At 53.0% G+C, this 20,262-nt stretch overlaps 7 protein-coding genes and 2 non-coding genes across 9 annotated transcripts; 4 read left to right on the top strand and 5 right to left on the bottom strand.

Moving 5' to 3' along the window:
- Nucleotides 1-852: 852 nt before the first annotated feature.
- Nucleotides 853-4,164, bottom strand: PHACADRAFT_252066 (uncharacterized protein). The gene is made up of 14 exons (XM_007393336.1): nt 3,786-4,164; nt 3,646-3,733; nt 3,567-3,587; nt 3,161-3,518; nt 3,046-3,107; nt 2,832-2,989; nt 2,666-2,776; nt 2,519-2,612; nt 2,254-2,461; nt 2,088-2,203; nt 1,837-2,025; nt 1,664-1,783; nt 1,494-1,587; nt 853-1,426 (listed from the first exon to the last, which is right to left on the bottom strand). The coding sequence occupies exons 1-14, from the start codon at nt 4,151-4,153 to the stop codon at nt 906-908; spliced, it is 2,508 nt and encodes an 835-aa protein (XP_007393398.1). The 5' UTR covers nt 4,154-4,164; the 3' UTR covers nt 853-905.
- A 1,066-nt stretch (nt 4,165-5,230) lies between these two features.
- PHACADRAFT_139688 (uncharacterized protein) lies at nt 5,231-9,005 on the bottom strand. The gene is given in 8 exon segments (XM_007393337.1): nt 5,231-7,015; nt 7,072-7,254; nt 7,308-7,516; nt 7,573-7,718; nt 7,767-8,022; nt 8,039-8,183; nt 8,237-8,491; nt 8,554-9,005. 8 exon segments carry the CDS (start codon nt 8,687-8,689, stop codon nt 6,792-6,794), a joined length of 1,554 nt encoding a protein of 517 aa, XP_007393399.1. The 5' UTR covers nt 8,690-9,005; the 3' UTR covers nt 5,231-6,791.
- Nucleotides 9,006-9,134: 129 nt separating this feature from the next.
- On the top strand, nt 9,135-11,291 carry PHACADRAFT_252071 (uncharacterized protein). The gene is made up of 13 exons (XM_007393338.1): nt 9,135-9,151; nt 9,202-9,258; nt 9,317-9,345; nt 9,407-9,424; nt 9,483-9,488; nt 9,540-9,589; nt 9,642-9,923; nt 9,981-10,059; nt 10,113-10,195; nt 10,249-10,366; nt 10,419-10,748; nt 10,807-10,902; nt 10,960-11,291. Coding segments are annotated over exons 1-13 (1,230 nt in total). The 5' UTR covers nt 9,135-9,150; the 3' UTR covers nt 11,041-11,291.
- Nucleotides 11,292-11,810: 519 nt separating this feature from the next.
- Nucleotides 11,811-13,182, top strand: PHACADRAFT_252075 (uncharacterized protein). Its single transcript, XM_007393339.1, has 4 exons — nt 11,811-12,442; nt 12,499-12,599; nt 12,656-12,801; nt 12,854-13,182. Exons 1-4 carry the CDS (start codon nt 11,874-11,876, stop codon nt 13,082-13,084), a joined length of 1,047 nt encoding a protein of 348 aa, XP_007393401.1. The 5' UTR covers nt 11,811-11,873; the 3' UTR covers nt 13,085-13,182.
- Nucleotides 13,183-13,489: 307 nt separating this feature from the next.
- Nucleotides 13,490-13,571, bottom strand: PHACADRAFT_t45. The gene has a single exon. It is a non-coding gene; the product is annotated as a tRNA-Arg (tRNA).
- Nucleotides 13,572-13,654: 83 nt separating this feature from the next.
- PHACADRAFT_139699 (uncharacterized protein) lies at nt 13,655-15,281 on the top strand. The gene is made up of 8 exons (XM_007393340.1): nt 13,655-13,837; nt 13,898-13,990; nt 14,052-14,225; nt 14,280-14,432; nt 14,481-14,581; nt 14,635-14,658; nt 14,714-14,835; nt 14,890-15,281. The coding sequence occupies exons 1-8, from the start codon at nt 13,685-13,687 to the stop codon at nt 15,126-15,128; spliced, it is 1,059 nt and encodes a 352-aa protein (XP_007393402.1). The 5' UTR covers nt 13,655-13,684; the 3' UTR covers nt 15,129-15,281.
- Nucleotides 15,282-15,459: 178 nt separating this feature from the next.
- PHACADRAFT_t44 lies at nt 15,460-15,541 on the bottom strand. Its single transcript has one exon. It is a non-coding gene; the product is annotated as a tRNA-Arg (tRNA).
- Nucleotides 15,542-16,428: 887 nt separating this feature from the next.
- PHACADRAFT_206916 (uncharacterized protein) lies at nt 16,429-17,746 on the top strand (the record flags this gene model as incomplete). Its single annotated transcript, XM_007393341.1, has 2 exons — nt 16,429-17,552; nt 17,710-17,746. Exons 1-2 carry the CDS (start codon nt 16,732-16,734, stop codon nt 17,744-17,746), a joined length of 858 nt encoding a protein of 285 aa, XP_007393403.1. The 5' UTR covers nt 16,429-16,731.
- A 293-nt stretch (nt 17,747-18,039) lies between these two features.
- On the bottom strand, nt 18,040-18,675 carry PHACADRAFT_26618 (uncharacterized protein; the record flags this gene model as incomplete). The annotated part of the gene is made up of 1 exon (XM_007392659.1): nt 18,040-18,675. One exon carries the CDS (start codon nt 18,673-18,675, stop codon nt 18,040-18,042), a length of 636 nt encoding a protein of 211 aa, XP_007392721.1.
- Between the last annotated feature and the right edge of the window lie 1,587 nt (nt 18,676-20,262).

The following is a 20,262-nucleotide window of genomic DNA, read 5'->3' on the forward strand; positions in this document are numbered from 1 at the left end:
GAGCGTGAATCTTTGTTCGCGGGGGCTTGCTGGCGTCGATCGGGAAACCACTTGGGCCTTGCTCTCCTGCCCAGATTCTGGTCGAGCGGTTTGGGCAGGCGTGACCCGGCAGAACCCTTCCGTCAGATGCGCTTACTTGCCACACCGCATCCAGCTTCAGACACAGAATCATCCCGAGTTCTTTGTGCATACTCCGACATTGCAGGCCTTTCTCACGTCCTCGAAGCCCCCGCAGCTGCCTCCACCACCACAGCAGCAGCAGTCCGGTAACCAGCTGCTCCTGGTCTCGACGTCCTCGGATCTCCTTTGAATTTTTTCTCACTGCCCTTATGCATCTTCCGCCTGCGTGGGATCGGAAGCGGCGCGCGTTTCAACCCCCTTTTCTCCCTCCGGGCTGGTCCTCCACGGGTGTCTCCGTTCTCCGCGTAGTCATCGTTGCACCGGCTTCTGGCGATCAGCTGCGTCGGTCATGTCGCCGCGCAGGCCTGCGCCTCTCGGCGAACGGTGTATCGGACGACTTGCTGCCAAACTCCTCCCATTCTCCATGTGATTCCCCCGTCGACCCTCACAGTGTGGCGCGCACACACACACAGACGCACACACGCCCTGAAACAGAGACTGAGAACTCTGCAGACGGACGCCCCCTTGGACGTCATTTAGACGAACCCGTGTTACCACACCCTCGCCAGCGTCTCCCGCCCAGTCCGCCACACAGGCCGAGGTCCTGCCGCGAACGAACCCCGGTACCTCCAGGCACAGGTGCCCCGGGGCTCGGTCCCTCCTCTCCTCCCCCCGGGCTCCTCTCGTTCCCTGACTCGCACAGGGGACTTGAAGTCATAAATCGTGTAAAAAGTTTATTCTACAGTACAGTACACTAGCCAATACACCGTAATCACTCCTGCCCCTTACACCTGCGCACGAGCCTCCTTCCGCGCAGCAGCCTTGTCCTTATCCCGTTTCGCGAACAGTTTATGCCGCGGAGCAGCTTCTCGAGCAAGCTTCTTATTCGCCGACTTGTTCTGCTCCACGTATGACATGTGCTGTCCGCCGCTCAGCGCCGCAAGGGACCCTGTCGTGCGCTGGACCGCCGGGAACTTGCCCGGCATGCCAAAGTCCTTGGACGTGATCGTGCCCGCCAGGTCGCCCTCATTCGCGCGAACGTCGGTGCCCAGGTCCGCTTCACTCTCGTTGGCCATGAGCACCGACGACAGCAGCTCGATCTGCTCATCCCGTGTCTTGTACACCAGGTCTGACATGTCTTCCATGCCGTCCAAATGCGTGATGACCTTGAACGCATACCCCTGGTCGATCAGGAACTGCTGCCGCTTCGTACTGTAGAACATCTCTTGCGTGTCCTTCGACACCAGCGAGTAGAAGAAGGCGTTAAAACCTTCATCATTCCTCCGCTTGGCTCGGAGGATACGCCCTGCACATCAGCACCACCGGCGCGTCAGCACAGTCACTTGGAGCAGGATAGGCTCGCAGTGGCTCACCGAGCCGCTGTGCCTCTTGCCGCCGCGAACCGAAGTGGGACGAGATCTGAATAAGGCAGGTCGCTTCGGGGAGGTCAATCGAAGTGTCGCCCACCTGTTGACAGGGCGATGGAGTACCGCATCAGTGCGAGGACACCCGGCGTTCAAGCTGTGTGTGGCGGCCGACGTACCTTTGACAGGAAGATGGTGTTGACCTCCGGGCTGTGCTGGAAATGCTGCAAAATTCTCATCCGCTCAACTTGACCTGTCCCCCCGTGGATATAGAGTTTCCCAAGCTTTTTTGCGTAAGCCTGACGTATATGGGTAAGTGACGCCGGAGCGGAAAGTGGACAAGTGGACAAACCTCCAAGGCGTAGACATTGTCTGAGAACACGATAATCTTGTCCCCGCGGTCTTCGTGGTACTTGATTAGGAACTGACAGGCCTGGAACTTCTTGGGGTTCATGCAGTACAACAGCATGCGCTTCCTCGACTGCTCGCGCAGATACTCGCGGTAGAACTCCGGCGTCATGGGACACCACACCTCGGCACACTAACAGATAAAAGCCCATTTAAGGGCCTAACGCGATTTGTCAATTCACCATATAAGCTTACCTGCACGTTTGCGATGTGGCCCTTTGCGGCGAGATCCATCCAGTTGGCTTCATAAAGCTTTGGACCGATCATATAGTTCAAATCCGCGATCTTATCATCCTCGCGAACAAGGGTGGCTGGAGACCGTCGTCAGTGCGGCCCGTATGCAGGGTCAATGATGGCTTGCCTGTGAGACCGAGCTTCGAATGTGCCTTGATGGTGGTCACGACTCGACGAAACATGGCCGCCGGGACAACGTGCACCTCGTCAAGCAAGATGAAGCCCCACTCGCGCGATGTTAGGAAGTCCATCATCTTCTTGGACTCGTGGGAACGATTGTGCGTATTGGCGACCATTGAATATGTCGACACGACTATGCCACTCTCGCCTGCAAACTAACCCGGAAATTAAGCGTGGGCTCGTTTACGTGTTCAAAATTTCAGGCATCGTACCTTCTCTTTCTGATCTGCAGTGAAGACGGCGATTTGACGATCTGTAATGTTGGACCACTGCATGAACTGCTGTCGCCATTGCATCACAGAGACCCTGAATGGTCACGTAAAAGTCAAGAATGATATAAAAGATGCGAGAGAACCCACGAAGAGGTGCAGAGCACAAGGCAAGATTTTTTGATTGTACATGCCGCCGTTATGCCCACAAGGGTCTTGCCCGCACCACAAGGTAGAACAATGATTCCGGAACGCGCGCGGCTGCAGCAGTCAGCTGGTAATGAGGCAGAAGATCACAACGCAATAATGCACTCACCCATTGCCGAACATCTTGCTCAAACTGGTCTCCTGGTATGGTCGAATAACCGTAGATGGTTTCAAGTCGATGTCCAGATTGGCGTTCACGGTATCGTTCCGGAAGTCGTACTCCTCGAGCATCGGATACTCGAGTTCGTTGCAGCGCCTTTTGACATCCTGTGGCAAAACGTTCAGTATTTGAAAGCTTAAGAGCGTAAAGGGAATAGCCCGACATCAATCTTCGTGTCATCTATCTCAAAGGAATGAACGGTGTCGTCGTCTTCCTCAATTTCGTCTAGTGCGGCAGTGAGCGGACCATCACGCGACATGACTCACAAACACTCGTACCTGACTCCACCCCGACAACAGAAGTAAATAGCTCCTTGTCGCTCGTAGGCGCGCCATTCGTACCCTTGCCAGAGGCCGATTCGTCCTTCTTCTTCTCGGCCTCTTTAGTGCCAGATATGACGAGATTACCTTTGACTGGTGCTTTGGCCGTGGTAAAGGTTGAGGCCTTGATGCTGTTGTCGACAGGCGCAGAGTGTACCCGGGCTTCCCGTATGACCCTGTCCTTGAGAAGAATTTGCAGGGTCTCTGGGTGGCTGGATTCCACATAATACTTGTTATGTTTCAGAACGAGCTTGACCTTGCCATACGATAACGTGCGTTCACGAATGAACGTGGTGATACTCTCGGGTACAGGGACCTTCAGTTATTCAGCGAATACCCCAAAATTTCCATACTCCGCACTGACCTTTGAAAGACGATTCAAAACCTTACGGTGAGCTCGGAGATCAGCATGTGCGGCGTAGAGAGGTGCAGAGCGCACGGACTTCTATAATATCTTCCGTCTGGAGGCCAACTGACACCGCGGCGTATAGCGAGTACGACGTAAGTTTGTATTCGTGGATGAATGCGGGTCTGACAGGGTTGACTAATCGTGTAACTACCGCAAAGGTCAGACTTTGCGCACCTACTGACAGGCTCGCTAATCGCGACCAAGAAGTCCTGCGCTTGCTCAGCAATGGGCGAAAACGCCTCCAGGATGATATGTCCATCTTCAGGACTGATCCATAGAGGGCGAGAAGCATGATCGGATTTCAGGTGTAGCCAAGAGAAGTCGTGGTCCTGAAATATATGCGAGACGAGACTGTCTTGTTGCCGCCGGTGTGTGGGTAGACCAGAGCTATCGTCGCCATTATCTCCGTCCTTCCTCGATGCCTCAAGCTTTCGAGTCAGCGCAGAGAAGTTGATGGTCGCACTGCGAGGCACAAGAGATGTGTCCGTGTCGCTCTCAGCGAAATCGTTATCGTCCACATCGACATAATCCTCATTTTCCATGTCTTTTCTTGACTTCTTGAAGGGGAATGTGTAGTCACCACCTGGTGAAAACATGAGTACTGCGCGATACCGAACCAGCAGCGAACTGACCTTCATTGGCACGTTTGGGAGCCATTCTATCGAGAATAGCAGGTGTCCGAGCAGGTCAATTAAATTATCGGCCCTCCGGTAGTCGAAGGTGGGAGAAAGATTGGAAGGGTTATAGGACACAAGGAGGAAGTGAAGGTATAACCCTAAAGCGCTACGCGCGACCAATAAGCCTTAGCTTAGTCAGGTAAGGCGGAGTTTGAACTTGTCAAGCAAGAATTTCTAGACTCCGTCGCTGAGTTGTGCGAACTTGCTGACCGACGTCCATCTGCACCTCCAGCCACACTCATCTCTTTTGCTTTCATTCCTTCTTCGTTGCATACAAAATGTGGAGGCCGGCTACACGCGAGGTCACGGGAACCAACGAGAGTGCGTATATTCCTTTTTTTGGTATCGTCTCACAACCTGACCGCTTTTACGCAGCACCTCTCGGTAATCGTCGTCGTTTCGGGCCCGCCCCAGTTGAAGACAATGCGCCTCCTCAACTAGCTCAACCATCCCCATCTGCTTATCCTCGAGCTCCCCCAAGTGACCGAGATAATTACCGCCAGACTCGTGACGAGTCGCCCACATCCAACTCTGCTACTCGTAAGTAACTGACTGATCAACTGACGGCTTTGCCGTCTCTACGTTTCCTTGGCTGCAGATTGTCTTAGCAATGACTAATCTCCCAAGTCTAACTGGGGCAACTTCCCTGATTCGCTGACCTGACTACGTACTAACCACAAACTTGTATCTTTGCATAACTTGCTACACAGCTGACCCCAACCAGCCCCGGAAGCGCCGCAGTCGGTGGGGTGATGCGAAGACTGAAATTCCAGGACTGCCGACTGCTATCTCTGCCAATGGAGTCTCCCAAGCTCACCTGGATAACTACGCCATCCATCTCCGGCTGGAGGAGATCAACAGAAAGCTACGGATGAACGACTTCATACCCCCAGAAAAAGAGAGGTATGCCTTGCATTACTTTCTTTCGATGTTCGCTCACATGTACTAGATCCCCTTCTCCTCCTCCCACCTATGATTCTCATGGTCGCCGTACTAATACTCGTGAAGTCCGCTATCGCAAGAAACTTGAAGACGAGCGCATTAAGCTTGTTGACCGCGCTATGAAGAACGACCCAAACTTCCGTCCTCCCGTCGAGTATCACCAGCAGAAGCGTTCACAACGTCCTTCGGAGAAAGTCTACATCCCCGTGAAGGAGTTCCCCGAGATTAACTTCTTCGGTCTACTCGTCGGACCTCGTGGCAACAGTCTGAAGAAAATGGAGAGGGACAGTGGTGCCAAGATTAGCATTCGAGGAAAGGGCAGCGTTAAGGAGGGCAAAGCAAGACCAGAACAGTACGCAGAGGACGCCGAAGAAGACCTCCACTGTCTGGTAACTGCTGACTTCCCTGAGAAGGTTACAGCATGTGTCAGGATGATCAATAGGGTCATTGAAACGGTATGTTTCGATGTATACTTATACTTTGCACGGTATTGACCTTTTTTTTGCAGGCGGCTTCGACTCCAGAGGGTCAGAACGACCACAAACGTAACCAGCTCCGAGAGTTGGCCGCACTTAACGGTACTCTTCGTGACGACGAAAACCAGATTTGTCAGAACTGCGGTGGTGTCGGTCACCGGAAGTATGACTGCCCGGAACAGCGTAACTTCACAGCAAACATCATCTGTCGCGTTTGCGGTAGCGCTGGGCACATGGCTCGCGACTGCACTGTCAACAGGGATCCTAACGCCGCCCACCACGCTCCGCCACCCACGATGAAGGGCGGATTCGATTCAGAGTACGCTAGCCTCATGGCCGAGCTCGGGGAGTCTGGAAAAGGCCCTGGCGGTGCTGACGCGAAGCCGTGGACTGGGTCGGCCGGCCATGATATCACCGCCGGCGGCTCCAACATCCCTCCTTGGCGGCGTCCGGAAGTCTGGCAGACGAATATCCCAGCTCCGCAGAACACTGGATACCGCCCGCCCCAGGCTGGCTACGGTGCTTCTGGCTACAACGGTTATAGCGCTCCGCCGTATGGTCAGAGCGTCGGTCAAGGCTATTACCAGCAACAGCCAGGAGCGGACTACTCATCTAACTACGCACAGTACTATCAAAACCAGTACTCCCAGCAAGCCCCCACGCCAGCGCACTAATCGTACAGTCGTTGTTTTTCTATCCCTAACCGACCGATTGATTCAGATCGCATTACGACTTACCCTTTCTCGTCGCTCTCATAACCAGACCACAGCACGCTTCACCTCTCCCTCCGTTTCCCGCCTCCCGAGATTTGTTCTTATCGCATGTGATAGCAACTGGATTCGCTGCAGGTATCGTTGGGACGTGGCCTCTACTCATCGCGATAGCTAACTGCGTTGATTTTCTGGTACGGATCGTGACTTGTTCTTACTTGCCGTAACAAATATCTTCTCATGGTTGTATACCGTCCAAATGTTGCATGAGAGTGCTGTTCCTTTGTAATAGGTAATATCGAGGGACGCTACCGGGACTACACTAGTTGTGCCTGTGCGGCGTACTTAGTTATGACAGACAGACTAGACGGCGCCTTACGTGGCGTGCTCTCCGTTCGTCGTGCCCTTCTTGCGTTTGCGGCGCTCCCCCTGGCGGCGATCATTGTCTTTTTGAGCTGTCTCGTCCTGGAACTTCCTCTTAGTGACGGTGTTCTGATGATCACCTTCGGGAACTGGCGACTCGCGCACGAAGAGACTGACGAAGAACCCGTTGGTGGCGTCTTCACCTGGTAAACACCTTACGAGAGACTCGGCGTCATCTGGTGGGCCTCCGGTCAACGCGAAACAGACCGGGCTCTCACATTAGATTACGTACCGGGCGTGTCCATTTCTTCGGGGAGACCTCGCCTCTGCCAAGTAGGCAGCACCATGCTCCGCGGAGCAAGGCGAAACTTCCCGGCCTTGCACTCTTGCGTCCTCAGGGCTTCTCGGACCACATGCTCGTTTTCTGCGGCGTGTACACTGCACGTCGAATATACAACACGCTGTACCGACGGGACTGCGCAGGGCGGTGTCATCAATCATCCCCCGCCAGATGCGATCCCGACGTACACTTCATAGCATGTCTGATCATCAGCAGTTGGAACGAGGCGAGCTTTTGCAGCCGCTCTTCATTTTCCTCGGGGTTTTCCGCCTCTATAAGGTTTGTGAGCGTACAAGGCGGAGTACAAGACCACTGCGGATAGCTATGCAGACCTGATTCGAGTAGATAGTCGAGGCGATTGACTATTCCAGACCCGCTACAAGACGGATCTAGCAGGCTGTACGATTCGGACGTTAATTCCCGCCCGAGTGCCATATGTCGCCTACCACTTACATATGTGTGACACTGGCGAACCTGCCGTCGTTAGGAGAAGTGGTCATGAAGTCCGCATTCACCGCTTCGATATTTTGACACCGAGCCCTTGAAAGCATGGTCTTCAGGGTCCCGAACCGCTTGCGATCCCGCTCAAACGCAAAAAGCTATTTTCCAAGGATCAGCCACCCAGTTAGAATTAATCTATGCCAAACACAGAACCGAATAGGACTCGCCTTCCCCTGGTTATTCATCAGAGCACATAGATGGGACGTCTTGTTCCCAGGAGCGGCCGTCGCATCGATAACCACCGCTCGATCTTGCGTAGGTGGAGCAAGAATATAGGAAGGAAAACATGAGGCCTTGTCCTGGAGGATTATTTTGCCTTCGCGATAGAGCGAGTCGTCGGAGAGTTGTGTATCAGGAGGAAACAGAAGGAGGTCGCAGATGTGCTCATCCTTTGCGAATCCCCTGAAAGCAAGTTTACGAAATGTTGAGACGTGAAGCGCATGCAGCGGCGTACTTCTCTTCGAAAGGACCCGAGAGTTGGTAGCCACGGGAAATGAACGTCTTCACGGCTTCCTCTGTAGACCAGCATGTGGTGTTTACCCGCACATAGCGAGGAATTCTCTCTGTCAACAAGTCAGTCGGACTACTCATGCCAAGGCGGGTATATGCTACGCACCGGCTCTCACATCTGCTGCGCGAGCGAGCTCTTTAGTAGATCTCGCGCCACGCCTTATCTTGATGCGCTGAAGCTCGCTATTGAGTCTTGTCTTGTGCCTCAGTATAGCCTGTTTAACAGGGCCATCCCCAGCTTGGATCCCATTCGCCAATAATAGGTCGTGGACAAGAACAAGAGCAAGATTCTGGGAAGTGATCTTCTTCTCCTGCCTAAGCAACTTGGCCGCATCAAGCACCTCGGCAAGGACTGGTCTGTCTGTGAGAGTTGTATCCAGGGTCATTCGCGACCGCAATACCTCGTGCCAAGTGCGTGCTCACATTTGAGGGTCTCAACGACGAGTGCTGCCGTCCGCTTCCTGTTTCTCTCCGGCACAGTACCAATTATGCCTTTGATGGAGCCTTGCTTAGCATTCAACTTGTCCAGCACGCTAGCAGCTTCGAAGTAGAAATTCATTGCACAGAGGTACTACAAGACGACGTGGCCTCATTAGCTATGACGTTCTCTCCGCAGGAGAAGACATATACAACAGCTTGGAAAAAGCAAGAGTCCTCCAAAAGGCAAAGGAGACTCTGGGCCCTGACATGACGAAACATTAGCAAGCGTGAAACTACCGACAGATCATGTGAGGTCAGAAGTAAACATTTTCTTCAACTCTGGCGAAAGCCAGTCGGACAATGTAGATAAGTATCGAAGAGAGCATCATATGGGCATCTGGAGAAAAAGAGCATGAAGCTCACCTTGGATTTGTGTTAAGATTTGTGAAGTGAAAGCGAAGACGAAGAGAAATGACGGGCGTTTGAACAAGTGAAATTTAAGTCCACCACGTGGCCGTCTGATCCGTCGCGATTGGCGTGTGCGCTTTGGAGGAGTCGACTGTCCTGTCGCTGACCGCCACACGTTGCATTGTCCACACTAGTGAGGATCCACATACTCCCAATTATTTACGAACATTCACACTGGCCAAGTGGTTGTGGATACATCCCTCTACGACCTCCTGGGCGTGCATGCAGAAGCTAGCGACGGTAAGAGCGAGAAATAGCCCGATTCACCACTGCTTATGAAGGCTAACGAGAAGTGCAGACGAAATCAAGAAGGCATACCGCAAGAAGGTATGAAGTAGCCACTAGGTTTGAGCAAATAGCCACATGTTGACATGACTGCTCTTCCAAGGCCAGGGAACACCACCCAGTGCGTCGTCTCTCTCTGCCTAGCCGGTCGCGACCTGAATAACTACCCATGCACGTAGGACAAAGTGATTGCATCGACCAGTTATCATACCTTGTCTCTCTGACCACCCATCTAGAACCCAGATGATCCCAACGCTGGAGCGAAATTTCAGGAGATGGCAGCTGCGTAAGTCCAAAATGCGCTGGGTCGCCGAAGGAGCCTTATAGTATGGGTCTAGATACGAAATCCTGAGCCAAAGCGACTCTCGGGAAGCATATGACAGGTTTGGTCCGGACAGCTTAAAAGGTGGTGGTGGGCCTGGCATGGACGCTGCTGACATTTTCTCTGAACTATTCGGCGGCATGCACTTCGGTTTCGACTTCGGTCCCGGCGGAGGTCCGCGGAGGAGCAAGGGCGAGGACTCTCTCATCCCTTACGACGTTACACTAGAGGACTTGTACAACGGCAAGTCTGTGAAGATGAATATGGAGAAGGAGGCTGTATGTTCAGTTTGCAAGGGGTGCGTCCGCCGAGGACTCGATAGGGTTCATGTCTTAACATAACTCCATGCACGTAGCTCAGGGGCGAAGGGGTCTGCGAAACCAAAACAATGTGTTAAGTGCGAAGGAAAAGGATTCAACATTGTTCAGACCCACGTAAGATTATCGGACGTTCACCTGGACTGTTTATTGACTCATATCCATGACAGCTCGGCGCAGGACGTTATGGCACCTCGCGGGCCATGTGTCAGGACTGTGGTGGTAGGGGTGAGAAGCTTCGAGAAAAGGACCAGTGCGTATATATGGCCTCATTCGTGACCAGTAGCTCATTCTGTGACTTCCCAGGTGTAAGAAATGCAAGGGCAAGAAGACGGTCAAGGAGAAGACTCGTCAGGAGATTTTTGTTGAGCGTGGCATGACGGATCGACAACGGATTGTTCTGTCTGGTGCTGGCGACGAAGAGGTATGTAGTTATATCATTGACCGGGTTGAGCGGTTTTTCAGAGCCCTCGCAGCCAGGGGTACCTCCTGGAGACGTTATTTTCGTCTTGAAACAAAGGCCTCATCCGTCGTTCGAACGCTCTGGGAACGATCTCCTGACGAAAGTCCATATCACCTTGTCGGAGGCGTTGCTCGGCTTCTCACGAATCCTCCTAACACATCTTGACGGCCGAGGCGTACACGTCTCAAGTACACCTGGCAACATATACAAATCGGGCGACTCCATTATGATCCGAGGAGAGGGCATGCCCTTCCACAAGAATCCCGACCAGAAGGGCCTGCTGTATATCGTGTTTGAAGTAGATATGCCCGACGCGGACTGGCTCAGGACCATTGATCACAAGGTTTGGACACGTGGTTGTTCTGCCCTAGTTGCTACTCTTTTCTGATGCCAACTTTTAGGCACTTGAGGCTCTACTACCGCCCAAAAAGCCAGAGCTAGACCCGAAGCCCTCTGTCGTAGATGAGGTCGACTTCGAGGAGAGCGACCTCGCCGATGTGCGTGAAACGCCTTTCGCTGGTGGTAGTTTCTTTGATCATGAATTTTCGAATCAGTTTGGTGATGACGAAAATGATTGGGAGGACGAGGATAACGACGACGACGACATGGCCGAGCCAGACTGCAGGCCTCAATGATTCTGTTCGCATTCCACTGGCATCAACGGCCGCATTTACTATACATCTCTGCGTAATTATCCGCATACCCATCGCAAACATACACCTTCACTCCACTCGTGACCGACGTCGGGCGGGTGTGATTCATAGCCGGCTCAATTGTCTATATCATGATACCATTTCCTGGCTAGCCACAGCGTTTCATAGCGCTCGCCGTGCCGCTGTCAGGGGCCTTCTAGATCGGCCGTGGCAATTAATGTTGTAGGTTTGCTCCCAGCCTCGACGGTACCGTCCTGCACTCTTCTTCCTTCTTCTTCCCGTCAGCATTCCAAACTGCGGTCATGGTGACCAACAGCCCTCAAATGCATACGGCCGAGGCCCCTGGAGATCGCCTCTATTCCGTGTGAAAGATGTGCGTCCTGACTCCCGGCGCACGCATCTGCGTCCTTTATTATATTTATGGCACGGTAGCTGTTGCACGACAAACAAAATTGTCTTCTACGAAATGTCGTCAACTATAGGCTGGGCTTTGGTCGAGGCTGGAGACCGGGATGCCTAGAGGTGCCAAAAGCTCGGGGGAAGAGCGCGAGCTATCGGCGATTTTCTATTCCAAGAACATGAGACGCCAGATCAATGATCTAATCGGTAAGCAAGCCCGTCCAAAATTCAAGAGTGGTGCGACTTCTGCTCAAAAGGACTCATAAAAGCACACACCCCGGATCGTTCGGCCGTCCATTCCTTTCAATACTTTAACGTCGGTCTTTGCCCTCTAAGTCCCGGTCGTCGTCATCCCCGACTTCAAAGGCACCATACTCAACGTGCAAAACAGTCATTGAGCAAAGAGCCTCTCGGTCATGGATCTTGCCCTCCGTCTAGCCGATGACTACATCCTCGACAAGGCTTGGGCGTATCTCATCCCTGTTTCTGCCTTCGCGGGGAATGTAGACGCGAATTTGCTCGGCTCGGCCTCGTCTCTCAACGCCTCCTATCCACTACTTTCCGCAGGTTCCTCATCGAGCTCGACATGGTCACATCTCATTTCGTACCTCCCGCACCCACCTCTATCTGACGAGCTCCTCCTATCGCCCGCTATCTCTAACATGCCACCTGTCTCCGCATGGCCGCGCGATTACATCCCAAGGCAAATGATCTCGCTCACCGTGTTCACGCTTGTCGGGATACATATCCTGTACTTCCTCTTCGCGTGGCTCTCTTTCCGCTTCATCTTCAACCACGAGATGATGAAGCACCCAAAATTTTTGAAGAACCAGATCAGGCGGGAGATTATTTGCAGTCTAAAATCCTTCCCGGGTATGACGCTTTTGACTCTCCCTTGTTTCCTTGCGGAAGTGCGCGGGCACTCAATGTTGTACGAGAATGTTGAGGACTACGGTTGGGGCTATTTCTTCTTCTCTATGTTATTGTGAGTGCGCTTGTCACCACCCATTCTAGTACTGTGAGTTAATGACTTTTTTTCAGCTTCCTGGCGTTTACGGACTACGGCATCTATTGGATCCATCGGTGGGAACACAATCCTATGTGGTACAAGTGGCTACATAAGCCGCATCACAAATGGCTTAGTGCGTCGCGTCCATATGACCTACACACGACTGTCCATTCTGATCACTCATTGCAGTTCCTACACCTTTCGCTTCATATGCTTTTCACCCTCTCGACGGATTCCTCCAGTCAATGCCGTACCATCTCTTCATCTTCGTTTTCCCGCTCCACCAAAAGCTGTACCTTGGCCTATTCGTCTTCGTGAATTTCTGGACTATCCTCGTGAGTGTGTCCACATGGTGGGAGATAATCTGCTTGCTCACGGGTTGATCAGATCCATGACTCTGATATGATCACCGACCACCCCCTGGAGAAAATTATCAACGGTCCAGCGCATCATACATTGCATCACCTATATTTCACTGTCAACTACGGACAGTATTTCACCTTTTCCGATCGGTGGGGTGGCTCATACCGTCAGCCGCTGTCCGAGCTTGACCCATTGCTGGAGGTCAAGAGGCTCGAGGCGGAAAAGCAAAAGAAAGCGCTTGGCAAGGACGCATAGACTTTGGTTTTTACTTTACGCGCTTCGTCTATGTCTCTGGGTCTCCGAGCTGTGTGTGCTTCTTTTGTAAGATACCCTGCCTCTTACATGGGGAAAAGAATGATACCTACCTTCTGTAATCGCACTACTGTAGTACTTTTATAATGGATGTCCTTGTGCTGTACAACGGTTATTTCGCGCATGAGTGTATGCCGTCAGCTTCGTCATTAATTGACTTTGGGAGGTCAAGACGCATGCTTCGGAGTAAGGACGAGTAGTACGTCGTTAAGGCTACCTACACTGTTTACATGTCATGACACGTACATTCATTAGAAATGATCGACTGTGAACATGAAGTAATACTGTCAGTACCGATTCAGTGGTGGCGTAACGTCTCGGACGCCACGTTGGCCGGAAGACAAAAAACGACCAACCTGGGATTCGAACCCAGAATCTTCAGCTAACGACAAACCGGAAACTGACGCCTTGACCATTAGGCCAGTCGGCCATGCCCCCTGGCCAGAAATGTAAGGTATATAGACATCGTAGCAGTCCCGGAGGCTGGCATCCGCTTGACCTCGACCATCATTACACGCGCCCAAACTTGTCCTGAGAACCGTGATGTCGTTCTTCAGCGCGGCGTCGTCTTCGGCGGCCGCAACAGTCACACCAGACAAAGATATCGAAGTAGCTGATCCGCCTAATGACTCTATTTCCTCTCTCGCATTCTCGCCACAGGCGGACTACCTTGCTGTCGGAAGCTGGAACAATGAGGTAGGCCGCGGGAGCTGGAAGATTAGTGCTATAATGGCTGACAGCTTTCCATACTGTAAGGTGAGACTCTATGAAGTGGGCGCCAATGGACAAACACAGGGGAAGGCAATGTATGGCCATCAGGGCCCTGCATTGAGCGTGTGTTGGAATAAGGTGCGTCACTGTGGTCCTGCTAGAAGGCCCATGTCTTCACTAAGGCATCCATGCTTCCCAGGACGGAACCAAGGTACTTTCAGGAGGCGCAGACAACGCCGGTCGCATGTTCGACATCACAACTGGCCAGTCTCAGCAAGTTGCACAGCACGATGCACCAGTCAAAGTAGTCAAATGGATTGAAACCCCTCACGGAGGCATTCTCGCCACTGGCAGTTGGGACAAGACGTTGAAGGTACGCTCATCACTTATGTTGAAGCCCCATCGATGACACATACCTCTCTACTAGTACTGGGACCTGCGCACGCCGAACCCCGTATCTACGGTTCAGCTACCTGAACGCTGCTACACCATGGATGTCACGTATCCCCTCATGGTCGTTGGCACCGCAGAACGCCACATCCAAATCTTTAACCTCACAAATCCAACGACTCCCTTCAAGGTGTGTACTCACAAGTCTCTCGCGCGTTACCGCTGAGCCCCCCGCCAGACCATGGCTTCTCCTCTGAAATGGCAAACCAGAGTTGTTTCCTGCTTCCCCTCGGCCAATGGCTTTGCTGTCGGGAGTGTGGAGGGACGCGTTGCTATTCAGTAAGATAGCCCTATGTATCGTCTTAGTGCTTTCATTGAATTTATTCGCTTAGATATGTCGAAGAGAAAGACTCTAGGTATGGCTACCTCAAGCAGTATCTCAAGTGTTTCACTTAATGCAATCCCCTTCAGCAACAATTTCTCTTTCAAATGTCATCGCAGAGACCAGTCTCCCACAAACAAGGATCAGTCTCTCGTCTTTGCGGTTAACGACATTACGTTCCACCCTGTCCACGGGACGTTCTCGACATGCGGTAGGTAGTATTCCTGTTCGTGTGCGATCACGATATTTACGTCGTCATCGACAGGTTCCGACGGTACCGTCAACTTCTGGGATAAGGATGCCCGCACGCGTCTGAAGACTTTCGAGCCTGCACCTGGCCCCGTGCCGTGCACAGCCTTCAACCGCAATGGCACGATCTTCGCCTACGCCGTCAGCTACGACTGGAGTAAGGGCCACAGTGGCATGACGCAGGGACATCCGAACAAGGTCATGCTGCACGCGTGCAAGGACGATGAGGTCAAGAGGAAGCCCCCAAAGCGGTGAGCCGCTAACCACACTTTTAGTACGATCGATTGTCTACTTAGTAAGGAGTCGACGAAGTCTGTGTACGTACTATAGATGTCAATCCGTTTGCTTCAATGATCACCTTACTCGTGCGCGTTTGCTCGACGGTCTCGCAATATCGGACCCCATGCTATGACCCACTTAATAGTCACAATTCTTCGATTGCATCGTCTTCTGGCTCTGCAGAAGAGAGGTTTGTCGAATATGTACTGGATCGCATATTGGCATTTGCAGTCTCGCGGTCTACTGTGACTGTCTTGCACGCTGCATCTTGCAAGAATGATTCTGGCGCAAAAGGTACGTTAAAAAGCGACCAACCTGGGATTCGAACCCAGAATCTTCAGCTGACATAACGCCGGAAACTGACGCCTTAACCATTAGGCCAGTCGGCCATATTGTTATAAGCAAGTTGCACTTTACTCAGCGAATATACATCACAGTTGGCGGATGTAAGTCGTTTCGTCAGTTGAGCTCTGCCCACAGAGTGGCCTCTGGTACGACCTCGTGAAGAGGGGATATAATTGTCCGATAGTAAGATCAGGAGCGAAGCTCGCAGTATACGAATCGCGTCCCTGGACAGGCTCGTTCCCATGTTTAGATCTAGAGGACTTTTTATCTACTCATCGCAGTAAGTTACTCAATAGGTGCTTGTGGCCGGAAGCCACCAAGTGGCCATGCTGGGAGAGCGGCTCGAGCGATCCAAGAAGGAAATCGATGTCGAGAATCGTCTGTGCAACATGTGCTCTCTTCACTCCCACAGGAATCCGGAGGGATCCGTCGAACCTAATACAGTCGTTTCGGGCGACCGAAGCTGTCATTGTACTGCCATCTTGTCTTTTCCCCAGTAAGTATCGTTCCATAACACTCTATCGCAACTGTGGAGGCGTTGCTACTCCCTTTTACACATTGCAGAGCCGTTGCGACACGAATATATATATCTGTCCTCAATAGGCCCAACCTGGTTTTAAGCGTACTTGAAGGCATCGCCTCTTGATCATCTCCTCTGTACTACCTTCCTTGTGCCTGTGTTCGCGACACCGCACCCCATTCTGAAGGTATAATCACCGATATTGCTGAAGAGTCTTCAGTGAGACCCAATCACTATCCCCTCGCCACTATCCTCTCAGATTGTAACAAGTCTTGGCACGGCGCCGTAATCGCGGATTATGAACGAGCGTGTTTGTCATCGCTATGACACAGAGACTGCTCACAGAAGAACCCGGCTCGTGAGTTCATGCTTACACTCGCTTCTGAGCGAAACTGATACCTGTGTAGCCTGCGATATCGTTAAATACTAGCCAGCTAGTAGAGCTGGCGCGCCGAACAGTCCAGGGTCCTGCATCCCCTGTGACCAGCACCTTACTGGGTAGTCACCATATCGATGGCAGGATGCTATCCAATCATACTGAGGATGTCGTTCAAAGGTGCAGTTATATCTCAAGCTGAACACTCATTTGTCTAAGCTGGAAAGTATGCTAGTATTACCTCGACCGTCACTGACGATGAATTGCGAGCCGAGGTCACACGTGGTTTATTCCAAGTATCGCGGTGCATCCAGCCACCGCCGCCGACAAGTCGCAGTATGTCAGGTGTGCTGTCCCTGAATGAGATTGTCGAACGCATTCAGAGGGAGGATACTCGAGCAGCGACCCTGCCACCAGCTCGCCCTCCGCCGGATGTGGATGACTCCATTCCGGCGTGGGACTTTGACGAGTCCTCACATGAAGTCGAGACAGGGCTGCAAGCAGAGCCTGCCTTGAAAGGAGGTGTGGCGCCGCTCACTGCTCCTCCTTCCCCTGCCACGACATTTTTCACTCTTGATCTCGAGGACGAGAGCCCATTATTATCCCCAACATTGATGCACAACATCCTCGAGGCCGAGATGATCAGTAGCGGAGCGTCGACGGCGCCTTCACTGGATGGCGATGAGCCTGCCGGTGAGGGCTCCGGCGATGGTGCTCTCCCCGCAAACATCACAGACCATCCAGCCCACGGTGGTGTAGAACTGCAAGCCTCGTCGGCATCGGATCAAACCTTGGTTGCATTATGCCTCGCTTTGTTGGACTACATTGCGAGGCTCGATGCCACAAATGTTCGGTCCGCAGCAGGTGACCAAGCATCTGCGCCGCAGCAGCTGTGCGACTGTAGGTGTCGGGAGCATGAGGCCTCGGCACATCAGCAGACCGACGACTCCCAACCCCAGGCACACGAAGCGGTGATGCAGGAGGTTTATGGCTCTCAGCGGCAGGTGCCCCAGCCTGAGCCTGAGATGCAAAACACTCGCGACCCTCGGCTCCAGGTGTACGAAGTCCCTGCAGTTCAAGAGGCTCGTGCTTCCCAGCCTGCGACGCAGCGCGACTTTGTGCGTATCCTGCAGCCTACGGTGCAAGTCACACGGCCAAGGTACAGCAACGCGGGGGTGCAGACAAGAGAGGCCCGAAGGGCTGCACGGAGCGGCGGCGAGGACAGGTACCCAAGCTTTGTGATGATATGAACGCACCATGCATCCCCCCCTCTTGAATTCCAATGTTTATTCACGCTCATATCCTTATCTTCTAAGTGGCTCAATGGACGTCTATGACCTTTACGAGGTGTAAATTAGTGTCTGTTTCATTGGATTGTGCTTGTGTACAGTATTTCTAGCGAACGGTGCTACAGCTTGTCGAAGTTTAATATAGCCGCTCAAATCAGCTCCTATGACGAGCTTCAGCTTTGGATAGAGGGGGCGAGGGAGCGAGAGGAACTCGCAGAGGTACCGCAAAACGGCCACCGGCGCAAGATAACGATGGCCCAACCAGAGAATCTGCTAGATTGCTGGCGGCCGCGTTGTCGATGACGCTTCGAATCCTTTGAGATGCGCATCGAGTATTCAATTTCTGTAAAACTCCTTTCAGTTAAAACTCGATCTCGTGACAATATCCTCCATGGCGTCCTGCAGCTCAGGCGTGCATTGCTTCTCCGCATCGCCTTCGTGATCAGAACTCAGATAAAGTATCATGTTCTCGAGACTAGAAAACCATTGGAGCAGCGACTGCAAGTTCGCCCGGCGCTCAATATGCATGTCCAGGCGCAGCAGCGATGCTATGGACAGTACACACTCGTACTTGCGAGACGGGCCGAAGTCGACCTGGGACGAAAGGCACGTTATAGTGGGGGGAGCTTCGCTCAAGGCGGAGTGCAGACCAGCCGGGACGTCGTCGAGGATGAGCTCGTATGCCGGATCATCGGCGTGAAGTGCTTGAGGGCGGCACAGGTGCTCAATCTGAGGATCACTCATGCACAGCCGTGAGCCATGCTTAGTGGGGTAAATAAACTGTACAGAGGACGCACCTTCTGCTTCTTCATCCGCGGCAGATCTCTCTTGCGGTATCTGCACGGGGCCTATAAACAGCTTGAGAGTTGTGAGCACGGATATGGTCTCCGCCCAAAGTTTGTCCGATCCGTGCTCAAAGGGATGCGCCGATGACGCGCAGTCGATGGACGACGCCTTCGTCGGTCTCGCTAAATCTACTAAGGTACGGCTCATGCGCTACTATCACATGACCAGCGTGACATCGACGCAGCCACTGGCGACTTTGACCTCGAAAAATGCTTCGATGGCCTCACAACAGCGAGGCGGATGAGCCGTATCTTACGTATGCCGGTCCAACAGAAAGACTGCGCAGGACAATGTTCGAGCAAATCGAACTCAAAATCAGTTGGTGCGAGATCGGTCCGAGGGGTGCCTGTGGCGCCTGTTCGAAAGTATCGCCGAGGAGTTCAAGAGCCCCATGCAGATCGGCGCGCAACGAAAAAAAAAACAGGATATTCCCCGCACCTGCATAGCTGAAACGAGAACATAGGGTCGATAGGGTCTTCAATGGGTGGTATGTGAACGGAAACTCCCAGAAGCAGTCCAGGGCTAGATGTAAAACATTGAACGAGCTTGAAGCGGCTGAAGTTCGGCACTCCGTCCAGGGAGACTTGCAGCTCGCGGAGAAAGAGCACGCCAGAGTCGGGCCGCCGGTTCCTTTCACTGCACAGGAGACCGGACATTGTCCCACGAAGTGGCCGCATTTTGCTCGACCATGTGCCACCCGCGAAAGTCTGTTTTGTAGGGATGCGGACGGCGGAGGGGGTGTTGCCGGCCACGAGACAGCCAGTGGTGGCGGACGAGAGAATAGGCCGGCAGAGGGGCGCAATTGTCCTGTGGCAAGTTGATTATGCGGCCGATGGTTTCTTGGTCGAGACCCAACAGACCTAGTCCACTAATCAGCGAGACGGCACAGAAAATATAGCAGCGCGTCATATACAGTACTTGTTTGTGGCGAATGCAGAGCCTATGCGTTGTGGGCGGCAGATGAGAAAAGAGAGAGAGGAACAGCCATAATTCGAGGTCAATTTAAATGGTGGCACATGGGCCGTCGTGCGGCTTGCACTTGTAATGGGCGCACCCAAACGAGGCGGGCGGCGTGGGCGGACTACATCGGTATCTCAACGAGCGGGGGTCAAAGCATCATTGACTACCTGCACTGCTCCGTTTCGCGGGCCTCTCGCAAGCGGAGGAGTAGAGGAAGCCAACGACGTCCGCACAATCCAACCTTCTCACCCTGAGCTCGGCCTGGTCGGTCGGAAGCGACACACATCGCCATAGATGTCAACAGTTTCAAACAAGGATCGACGAGAAGCATATCGATGGCGTAAACCCAACGCTTCTCGCAGTGGCCGTGGCGGCAAGGACGCAGGACTCTTCGCGAAGCGCACCCATTTCACACCTCCGTCGCCTGATGCACGACCATCGCCTGACGGGGGACTAAACCGCGTCGTCTGCCTTTGCCTGTCCCTCACCCCTCTCATGGCGGAGATGGGGATATAAAATGTGGCACCCGCTGGGCCGCGTTTGCGATGGGTGCTGATTACACGGGTGTGCACTCCGAGAGCTGGAGTGACCGAGACCAGGGAGAGATCGCTTTAGGGGCTCTAGTTTTTGTAACAAGACGAGGACACGGCGGAGGTTGTTGAGATGAATCTGGACAGGGGCAAGAAGAAAATAGCGAGCGATAGGACGGAAGGCAAGCCTGGGCATGGAAGAGAACACTCGAGGCCGAGCGCCGGCTGCTCAGTTGGGACGGAC

Source organism: Phanerochaete carnosa (genome assembly GCF_000300595.1).
Source record: "Phanerochaete carnosa HHB-10118-sp unplaced genomic scaffold PHACAscaffold_3, whole genome shotgun sequence".
Lineage (NCBI taxonomy): Eukaryota > Fungi > Basidiomycota > Agaricomycetes > Polyporales > Phanerochaetaceae > Phanerochaete > Phanerochaete carnosa.

Excerpts from the sequence above, each read along its gene's own strand:
- PHACADRAFT_252066 (XM_007393336.1), bottom strand. The coding sequence starts at position 4,153 with ATGGAAAATGAGGATTATGTCGATGTGGACGATAACGATTTCGCTGAG. Across the intron at positions 3,519-3,566 it reads TTTTGAATCGTCTTTCAAAG|GTCCCTGTACCCGAGAGTAT; the intron begins GTCAGTGCGGAG and ends GAATAACTGAAG. Across the intron at positions 1,588-1,663 it reads ACACCATCTTCCTGTCAAAG|GTGGGCGACACTTCGATTGA; the intron begins GTACGTCGGCCG and ends CCCTGTCAACAG.
- PHACADRAFT_139688 (XM_007393337.1), bottom strand. The coding sequence starts at position 8,689 with ATGAATTTCTACTTCGAAGCTGCTAGCGTGCTGGACAAGTTGAATGCT. Across the intron at positions 8,492-8,553 it reads CGTCGTTGAGACCCTCAAAT|ACAGACCAGTCCTTGCCGAG; the intron begins GTGAGCACGCAC and ends CAACTCTCACAG. Across the intron at positions 8,184-8,236 it reads CGCAGCAGATGTGAGAGCCG|AGAGAATTCCTCGCTATGTG; the intron begins GTGCGTAGCATA and ends ACTTGTTGACAG.
- PHACADRAFT_252071 (XM_007393338.1), top strand. Across the intron at positions 9,924-9,980 it reads GTATGTTCAGTTTGCAAGGG|CTCAGGGGCGAAGGGGTCTG; the intron begins GTGCGTCCGCCG and ends CCATGCACGTAG. Across the intron at positions 10,749-10,806 it reads TCAGGACCATTGATCACAAG|GCACTTGAGGCTCTACTACC; the intron begins GTTTGGACACGT and ends GCCAACTTTTAG.
- PHACADRAFT_252075 (XM_007393339.1), top strand. The coding sequence starts at position 11,874 with ATGGATCTTGCCCTCCGTCTAGCCGATGACTACATCCTCGACAAGGCT. Across the intron at positions 12,443-12,498 it reads TTCTTCTTCTCTATGTTATT|CTTCCTGGCGTTTACGGACT; the intron begins GTGAGTGCGCTT and ends ACTTTTTTTCAG. Across the intron at positions 12,802-12,853 it reads TGAATTTCTGGACTATCCTC|ATCCATGACTCTGATATGAT; the intron begins GTGAGTGTGTCC and ends CGGGTTGATCAG.
- PHACADRAFT_139699 (XM_007393340.1), top strand. The coding sequence starts at position 13,685 with ATGTCGTTCTTCAGCGCGGCGTCGTCTTCGGCGGCCGCAACAGTCACA. Across the intron at positions 14,433-14,480 it reads ATCCAACGACTCCCTTCAAG|ACCATGGCTTCTCCTCTGAA; the intron begins GTGTGTACTCAC and ends GCCCCCCGCCAG. Across the intron at positions 14,659-14,713 it reads GTCGAAGAGAAAGACTCTAG|CAACAATTTCTCTTTCAAAT; the intron begins GTATGGCTACCT and ends AATCCCCTTCAG.